Source organism: Myotis lucifugus, unplaced genomic scaffold (assembly GCF_000147115.1).
Source record: "Myotis lucifugus unplaced genomic scaffold, Myoluc2.0 scaffold_498, whole genome shotgun sequence".
NCBI lineage: Eukaryota > Metazoa > Chordata > Mammalia > Chiroptera > Vespertilionidae > Myotis > Myotis lucifugus.
Window position 1 is genome coordinate 571,993 of NW_005871546.1, and position 9,271 is coordinate 581,263.

At 55.4% G+C, this 9,271-nt stretch overlaps 2 protein-coding genes across 3 annotated transcripts in view; both read right to left on the reverse strand.

Moving 5' to 3' along the window:
• LOC102424357 (hemoglobin subunit alpha) overlaps positions 1-3,151 on the reverse strand; it is a 3,696-nt gene extending 545 nt beyond the window's left edge. Inside the window, exons 1-3 of one of the 2 annotated variants that reach the window (XM_006103686.3) lie at positions 2,968-3,151; positions 2,517-2,721; positions 2,177-2,400 (exon numbers count right to left, since the gene is read on the reverse strand). In XM_006103686.3, the coding sequence (XP_006103748.1) occupies positions 2,272-2,400; positions 2,517-2,721; positions 2,968-3,062 (429 nt within the window). In that variant the 5' untranslated portion in view covers positions 3,063-3,151 and the 3' untranslated portion in view covers positions 2,177-2,271. Of the gene's footprint in view, positions 1-2,176; positions 2,401-2,516; positions 2,722-2,967 lie in introns of those variants that run through there. The other variant, XM_023744928.1, reaches the window with a different exon arrangement.
• Positions 3,152-6,847: 3,696 nt separating this feature from the next.
• LOC102424877 (hemoglobin subunit alpha-like) lies at positions 6,848-7,749 on the reverse strand. Its single transcript, XM_006103688.3, has 3 exons — positions 7,638-7,749; positions 7,188-7,392; positions 6,848-7,071 (listed from the first exon to the last, which is right to left on the reverse strand). The coding sequence occupies exons 1-3, from the start codon at positions 7,730-7,732 to the stop codon at positions 6,943-6,945; spliced, it is 429 nt and encodes a 142-aa protein (XP_006103750.1). The 5' UTR covers positions 7,733-7,749; the 3' UTR covers positions 6,848-6,942.
• Positions 7,750-9,271: the final 1,522 nt, after the last annotated feature.

The following is a 9,271-nucleotide window of genomic DNA, read 5'->3' on the forward strand; positions in this document are numbered from 1 at the left end:
GCGGTCCCCGAGCGAGGAGCTTCTGGGATGGCTGCGCCCGCGCCCAACGGCCGGCAGGTCCCCATGGCCTCTAGGGGGCGCACGCTGCAGAGTCTGGTCCAGAGGGATCTAGAAGCGCCCCATCTCCATCTGCTCTGACCTGGGACCTTTCCAATTGCTCTGGACCCTGAGGCCCCCGTTTTTGTAGAGATCACTGTATGGAAACTAATACTTAATACATATTATTATCAGGTAACACAAACTTAGCAGCGAGTTTAGCATTGCATGTCAGCTTATTCTACCTTCCAAATCTATTATGACACCTTCCTCAGTCTATTTTATCATTTATTGTATAAAGTGAATATAATTTATTCTTCCCAAGGTTGTTGTGAGAATTAAGTGGATAAGAAATGTTAAATGCTTCATGTATAGCAGGTATGCCTTTCGGGACAGTGAACATTTATTTAGTATCTAGGATGAATGGTAATAATAGCTCATACTTATGTGGCACCACTCTTTTTGTTGTGGTGGTGGTGGAGGTGGTAAAATTCATATAACATAAAATTTGCCATCTTAGTCATTTTAAAGTATACAATTTGGTGGCCTTAATTACATTTATGCTGTTGTACAACCATTACCATTGTCCCATTCCAGAACTTTTTCATCACCCCAAATAGAAACTCTGTATCCATTAGCAGTCATTCCATAACCTTCCTGCTCTAGCCCCTGCCAACAACCAACCTGTACTCTGTCCCTGTGATTCACCTATTCCAGATATTTTATATCAATAGAGCCATGCAGTATATGGTCTTTTGTGTCTGGCTTCTTTCACTTAGCGCATTTTCAAGGTGTATCCACCTTGTGTTATGTATCTATACTCCTTTGCTTTTTTTTTTATTGCTGAACAACATTTTATTGTACCACATTTTGTTGGTCTATTCAATAGACTCTATTGGTTGATGAATGTTTGGGTTGTTCCTTCATTTTTTCCTAATAATGAAGTAAGGAAGACTGCCTCTTACTGAGAGCTCAGACTGTGTCACCAGCTGTGTAAACACGTCACAAACTGAGACAGGGGACCTGCTGTCTCACTTTTCAAGGACCACTCTTCCCACTCCCCCACCATTGACCACTCTTTTTTTAAAAAAAAATTTTTAAATATATTTTATTGATTTTTTACAGAGAGGAAGGGAGAGAGATAGAGAGTTAGAAACATCGATGAGAGAGAAACATCGATTAGCTGCCTCCTGCACATCTCCCACTGGGGATGTGACCACAACCCAGGTACATGCCCTTGACCGGAATCGAACCCGGGACCTTTCAGTCCACAGGCCGACGCTCTATCCACTGAGCCAAAAAGGTTTTGGCCATTGACCACTCTTGAACCCTGGGAAGAAAGGGCACTGCTTTCAGTGGGAAGCTAGGGACCGGACAGCAGCCAGGACCAGACCCTCAAGCCCTCACTCTGAGGCTGCAGCATTAGGAGCCTGCTCCATGGGGAGGAAGCACATCAGAGTGCAGGCTCCGTGGCCCTAGTTCTCCTCTTCCCTGCAGCACTGGGGGAAATCAGAGGGGCCAGCCTGCAGTGGATGCCCAGCTGGGCCCCAACACTGGGCCTCCAGACCTGTGATGGCTCCAGGACATCAGTAAATACAGAGTGAGCATCCTGGAGGTGGACCCAGGAGAAAAGGGTGCCTCCAGGAAATCGCCTGGCATCTGCTATTGCTCTGCTCAAATCCGGTTTCATCGAGATGTGCATGTATTGGGAAGCACTGGATGGAGAGAGGAGCATTCAGCTAGAAAGAGTGTGACCTGGGTGTCTTCCCCACTGTCTACCTCGGGGAGGAGCCATGGGAGAGCTTAGAGGCCCTGGGCTGGAGACCCACCAATTCTGAATATGTAACCGCTGCAGAACGTAAAAATGGAAAACGAATTGAGTCAACTCCTGTCGTATAGCAAAAGCTCCAGAATGAAATGCAGGAAACACTGCAGGGTGAGAGTGGAGGGTTGCTCAGTGGATCCCAGGAAGTGACAGCGGCACTACTTCCATCCCCTCCTCTGCCCTTTTCTCCCCTTCCCTCTTCCTCCCTCCCCTTCCCTCTCTTCGCCAGCTGCGGAGAGGCCCGTGGTCCAAAGCAGGGAGAACCACCCTCACCCCTGGCACGTTCGGGGCACAGAGAACAGAGACCACACAGGCTGCAGCCCACTCAGACTTTATTCAAAGATCAGGATGTGCGGGTGGAGGAGCGCCAAGGGGCCCCGACCCAGGGCAGGCATGGCCGCGGCTCCAGCTTAACGGTACTTGGAGACCAGCACGGTGCTCACGGAGGCCATGAACTTGTCCAGGGAGGCGTGGATGGCAGGGGTGAACTCATTGGGGTGGTGGCAGGCCAGAGTCACCAGCAGGCAGTGGCTCAGGAGCTGTGAAGAGAGCGGTGTTAGGGGGCGTTAGGGCGAGGCCGCCCCGCGCCGCGCCACCTGCCGGACCCCACGGGAGCGCTCCGCCCAGATCCCTGCGGGCCCGGCGCCCGGCTCACCTTGAAGTTGACGGGGTCCACACGCAGCTTGTAGGCGTGCAGGTCGCTCAGGGCGGACAGGGCGCCGGGCAGGTCATCCATGTGGGCCACGGCGTTACCCAGGGCGTCGCCCACCTTCTTGCCGTGGCCTTTGACCTGGGCAGAGCCGTGGCTCAGGTCGAAGTGGGGGAAGTAGGTCTTGGTGGTGGGGAAGCTCAGGAACATCCTGCGAGGAGAGGAGGGTGAGAGGCGGCTGGGGGTGGGGGTTGGGGTGAGGGTGGGGGTGGGGGGGTGTGGGGCAGGGTCATGGGCCTGGGATTCGGGCGAAAGCACTGGCTGGCCTCTTGGGGCAGGTCCGCGCTCTGGACCCCGAGAGCCTGGGATGCGGGCGCCGAGGGGAGGCTGCAGGCGGTGGGCGGGGGCGGGCGCTCGGGGTGGGGGCGGGGTGGAGGCGGGCACCGGCGGTCCTCACCTCTCCAGGGCCTCTGCGCCATAGTCGCCGGCATGGGCGCCAACCTTGTCCCAGGCGGCCTTGATGTTGGTCTTGTCAGCGGGAGACAGCACCATGGTTGCTTCTTTCTGGGTCTGTGCGAGGACCAGAAGGGGTACCGGCCCGGAGAGTGAGGAACTTTTATGCCCGGGGCGCAAGGGGCACGCCCGTCGCGGCCGCGCTCATTGGCTGGATCCGAGCCGGCGATGCGCTGCTTGGCCAGCACGGCAGGGGGCGCCCTGCGCCCAATCTGCATCTTGCTAGAGCAGCGTGGGGGCTTTGTTCCTAGTTTTCGGAGGCGCCCAGTGTCCTGGGACAGGATATTTCTCTCTCGCAGGATGCGCTGCTCCTGAACCGCTGAGTTCAGCTCCCCCGGAAGTAGTATCATGGCTCCCCAGCTGGTGGGGGGCGGTTTGCAGAGGTGGGTGGATGCTGGCTCTTCCACTAAGTGAGTTCATGACACCCCTTGGGGTCTCTGAGCTTCCTTAGCCCCAGGTTGCTCTCACCTGAGGACCCGCCCTGGACCTAGGCTTGGTACACGCTGGGTGTGTTTAACTTTGGCAGAATCGGGGCATGAATGTGCCATTGAGTGCGGGAAGGAAGAAAGGCCTGCCTAGTCCAGGACAGAAAGAGATAGGTCGTTGCTCACATGTTGTCAAGAATTCCCGCCTGGAATCCTTCCTGCTTCCCTTCAGTCTTGATTCTTCCAGCCCCCAACCCCCCGCAAATAATCATTGTCATTGACCACCCGCCTGGGAGAAACAATGCTGAGGAGCAGGTTCCCATGGCTGGGGTGGGAGGCTCCCAGCTCCCAGCTCCAGCTTCTCCCAGGGTGGTGGTCCTGAAGCCCTGTCTTAGGAAGTCATCTTGGTGGACTCTCCTATTCAGGATCCCTGTGTGAATGTGTGAATGACTGTCTCTCTCCATGACTGACCAAAAGGTTCTGGGTCACCATGACAACACTCCCTCCTGTCCCCCAAATTGTGCCTGACACAGACTCACTAGGTAAATAGTGGTTGAATTGATCAAGTTGCTGCTTTAACAAGAGCTGAGCTTTCAGCCTAGCTAGGGACATAGACAGTCATCAGATCATCACACAAGTACCTACAGTCTCAAACCTGACTAAAGGGCCTAAGGAAGTATGAAGGGGTGGATGAGACATTAAAAGATACTTGGGTTAGTCTGAGGGTCAGGGTGGGCTTCCCTGAGGAAGTGAGACTGGAGGCTGAGTAAGTATTAGGTGGAGTAGGGTGGAAGGGGAGCCGCCCTCTGTGGCTTTAGAATGGAGGTGGTAGGTGTGGGTGTGAAGAAGCTGGCCAGACTCTGCACGATGGGGAAGGGAGGGACCTCTGGAGAAGGGAAGGGGAGGGGCAGAAATTCCGGCTGGTGCAGTCCCCCTGCTGGTGACAAAGGATGGCCCCTTGGTCTAGCTGGTGGGAGGGAGTTCCTGATGAGGTTAAACATCAGAACTGGGTGAAGAGAAAGGGAGAGAGGAAACACGGATATGCCCTTTCTTGGGAGCCTGGAGGAAGACTTAGCTTTGGGGAGTGGGTTGGATGGGTTTCCTCCAGTCCACCCCTCTGCCCCCATCCCTCCCTTAGGTCCTTCACTCAAGACTTGCCCAGTGTGACCAAAACAGATCCAGAGACAGAGAAGCATGGATCAGACTGTGAAACCTCAGAGGGAAGGTAGGGGAGGGTGGGGGTAAGGGGGAGAGATCAACCAAAGGACTTATATGCAAGCATACAGGCCTAACCAATGGACACAGACAACAGGGGGCTGAGGGCATGAGTGGGGGTGTGGGGGGACATGTGGGGATAAGGTCACACATGTAATAACTCCATCAATAAAGAAATTTAAAAAAATAAAACAATAAAATAAAAATAAAAAGACTTGCCCAGTGTGTCCAGGAGGAAGTGATGGTTAAGCTGACTTGGACAGAGAAGAAAGCAGCTTAGACAAGCCTCAGCAGCGCTCCCTGGGCTCTGCCCTCTGTGTCTGCTCTTATCATTTTGTTCCTCCTGGACCCTTTCCCCACTTCATTCCATTTTCCCTTCCTATTACTCTTGCTCTTTTTCGGATTCTGTCCACAGCCTCAGCCCCATCCTGGCTCTGAAAACAAAAGGGATAAGACCCTGGGGGCTCAGAAGCACCCAATGCCATTCCTCAGCCGGCCTGGGACCAGCCCTCCTTCTGCATCTGGCTCCAATCCTCCTGCCCCCTGAGCCCTTTAAGGCAAGACTCAGAGAACATTTCTCAGTGTATAGCTCACCCTTCTCATATGGGGAGAGCTCCCACATATAAATAAGGAAAAATGGCTTAAGAGAACAATTGACAAAGGAAATTAACAAAAATGTAGAAACAACCAATACTTCGCTGAAAATGACACAATTGAATAAACTAGCCAGAAGAGATGTAGAGAAGACAAGATTGAGTGAGAAGAGCAGGTTGCAGACAAATATCTATGTTAGGATGATATTTTTGACAAGAAAAAAGTGTAGTTGTAAATGGAGCTGTGTTCCCTCAGCGCAGGATAGGAGCCAGTGGGCTTAGTCCCATACTCTTCACTTGGACTCCTGCAGCAGGAGGGGGGCAGCAAGGCAGAGGGACATCTCTCATTTGAGTAACACAAAAAGGCTGTGTGTGTGTGTGTGTGTGTGTGTGTTAACATAAGTGGAATTTAACTCATATCTTAATTGTTTTTTCCTTTTTAAATGAAAGTGAGTGGGGCCCTAGCCGGTTTGGCTCAGTGGATAGAACCTCAGCCTGTGGACTGAAGGGTCCCAGGTTGGATTCTGGTCAAGGGCACATGCCTGGGTTGCAGGGTTGATCCCCAGTATGGGGCATGTGGGAAGCAGCCAATCAATGATTCTCTCTCATCATTGATGTTTCTCTCCCTCTCCCTTCCTCTCTGAAATCAATATAAATATAATTAAAAAAATAAAAAATTAAAAATGAGTTCGTCTGTGAGGCCCAGGAAACGTGTATGGTGGAAGGAGGAAGCAAACTCCTCAGTTCTTCAGAGCCCCATGTCCCCCCAAAAAGTGGAGAGCAAGGGGTTTGTGACTCTCCCCAAACTTTCATCCAGCATTGTGTGCTGCCCTAGAGACTGGGGCTGGGCTGGGCACTGGGCTGAGAAGGTGTCCCTCAGGAGGCTGCAGAGGCAGGTGGGTGTGGAATCCAGGACTTCAGCACTCACTCGGGACAGGGGACTACCTAACCACAGTATTGCTCACAGTCCCATAGATCAGCTGGGGGACCCCCGGAGCCTCCAGCTACAGAATGGGGACCCTGGGTGGGGGGCGATGAGCTGGGGAACACAGGGGTGGGAGCACTGAGCTATTAATGTGCCTCGTGAAGTGCAGAACAAGGAAGCAAGGTGCTCTGCTAGAGTGCTCCCCCCAGTGCACTCTGAGTGCTGCAGGCAACGCGTCCCTCTCTGCTGCCCAGACCCTTCTGCCACCTGGCTGCAGAGGGTTTTGTGACCCAGGAGGGTGCTTGAGACTTTGACCCCCATTCCAACCCACCTTCCCTCTGGCGAGAAGGAGGTGAGAGTCCCATAGAAGTGGTCTAGCACCTGCCTTTGCACCAGGAGAGGCATTTTTGGAGAGTGTGATAGTTTTGCTTTGCTGTATTTTGATCTCCATAGTCTGTTTAACAGCGATCAGAGCAGAGACACTTCAAAGTGAGAGACAGTTCTTACACTCCCCACCTCTGCCCCAGAGAGAGACCCTTGGAATGTGGCTCAGCACATTCCTGGAAGTGCCAACCTTAGATCCCTTCCCTCTTCGTGGTCCGAAGCCAGGAGAACCACCCTCACCCCTGGCACGTTCGGGGCGCAGACAACAGAGACCACACAGGCTGCAGCCCACTCAGACTTTATTCAAAGATCAGGATGTGCGGGTGGAGGAGCGCCAAGGGGCCCCGACCCAGGGCAGGCATGGCCGCGGCTCCAGCTTAACGGTACTTGGAGACCAGCACGGTGCTCACGGAGGCCATGAACTTGTCCAGGGAGGCGTGGATGGCAGGGGTGAACTCATTGGGGTGGTGGCAGGCCAGAGTCACCAGCAGGCAGTGGCTCAGGAGCTGTGAAGAGAGCGGTGTTAGGGGGCGTTAGGGCGAGGCCGGCCCGCGCCGCGCCACCTGCCGGACCCCACGGGAGCGCTCCGCCCAGATCCCTGCGGGCCCGGCGCCCGGCTCACCTTGAAGTTGACGGGGTCCACACGCAGCTTGTAGGCGTGCAGGTCGCTCAGGGCGGACAGGGCGCCGGGCAGGTCGTCCATGTGGGCCACGGCGTTACCCAGGGCGTCGCCCACCTTCTTGCCGTGGCCTTTGACCTGGGCAGAGCCGTGGCTCAGGTCGAAGTGGGGGAAGTAGGTCTTGGTGGTGGGGAAGCTCAGGAACATCCTGCGAGGAGAGGAGGGTGAGAGGCGGCTGGGGGTGGGGTTGGGTTGTGGGTTGGGGGTGGGGGGTGCAGGGCAGGGTCATGGGCCTGGGATTCGGGGAAAGCACTGGCTGGCCTCTTGGGGCAGATCCGCGCTCTGGACCCCAAGAAGCTGGGATGCGGGCGCCGAGGGGAGGCTGCAGGCGGTGGGCGGGGGTTGGGCGCCCGGGGTGGGGGCGGGGTGGAGGCAGGCACCGGCGGTCCTCACCTCTCCAGGGCCTCTGCGCCATAGTCGCCGGCATGGGCGCCAACCTTGTCCCAGGCGGCCTTGACGTTGGTCTTGTCAGCGGGAGACAGCACCATGGTTGCTTCTTTCTGGATCTGTGTGAGGACCAGAAGGGGTACCGGCCCGGAGAGTGAGGAACTTTTATGCCCGGGGAGCAAGGGGCACGCCCGCCGCGGCCGCGCTCATTGGCTGACGCGATCCCAGGAGGTGGGGCCGAGGGCAGGGTCCGGAGAGAGGCAGCGGGCGGGGCTTCCAAGTCCCCCTCGGCCTCTGGGTCCCCCGCTGGCCGAGTTGCAGCTCTCCAGGGTCCCTCTCCTGCCGCGCCAGAGCTCCGGTTCCCACACGGGTTCCGGAGCCGCCCACCTCCCCGTGCACCCGCGTGTGGCCGGGCGAGCCTCCAGGTGCCTGTCTGCCTGTCCTGGAGGGGAGTCCAATTTTTCTGAATTGAAACATACTATCTTCTCACCAGTACCAACAGCTTGGGGTGGGGAACCTATTTCGGATATTTATAACATCAGTGGCGGGCCATCCAAAATTATCACATTAAAAATTAGTCTGGCCCTCGCTGGTTTGGCTCAGTGGACAGAGCGTCGGCCTGCAGACTGAAGGGTCCCAAGTTTGATTCCAGTCAAGGGCACATGCCTGAGTTGCAGGCTGGATCCCCAGTGTGGGATGTGCAGGAGGCAGAGGATCAGTGATTTTCATCACTGATGTTTCTATCTCTCCCTCTCCCTTCCTCTCTAAAGTTAATAAACATATATTAAAAAAATTAGTCTGGTATATTTGGTCAAACATTTAATGAACTCGCCCCCAATGCCTCGGCAGGGCCAGACCAAATGATTATATGGCGTGTAGGCTGGAGGTTCCCCACCCCAACAATAAAGGATAATATAGGGTGAATCCTCCACACCCTCCTGCTCCCAGTGGTGGGCAGGCCTCCTGGTCAGCAGGGGAACTCGGTTGAGCCATTGTCAGGGCTAGTGTCCAGCATCCCTCTCAGACTTGGGCGCCCACCCAGTCCCATCCCCACCCTCAGTACAGATCCCGCCAGTCCTCATTCAGAGTCTGCAGAGCACCAGAGTCCGCTCCTGGCTTCTAGTCCCTTGTCCGCAAAGGTTATGGGTGGGGCGCTAAGGTTTCTGCCCCAATCAGCAGGAATAGAGATTGGGGTGAGGGGCTTGGGAGGTGGCCTTGTCCAGAAAACCCACAGAGCCTGAGACGCTGGGGCTGGGATGTGGGGTGGAGGTTGGGCTGCCATGGTCCTGCCAGACACCGACCTTGTATTATGTATGACCTGGTTGGAAACCTGCTCTGTCTGCCAGGTTGTGGGGATAGGAGTTCCTCCGAACTCTCATCCCTAACCCAGGGCATTCAGAGAAAGGGGCTAGCCTGGCCCAGGGCGAGGGCTGCTGCCCATGGCGCGTGGTGGTGGTGGGAATGTGGAAGGAAGCGGAAAGGAACAGAGAGGAGGGTCTAAGAGCCCTGGGCCCCGAATTGTTTGACCTCAGACCAGGAACTTGGCCCCTGTGCCTGGTGCCTACATCTTTCTGCAAAGGAGGCTGAGATTCATGCTGGCAGTTCCCAGTGCGAAGTGGGGGTGCAGGGGGAATAAATGG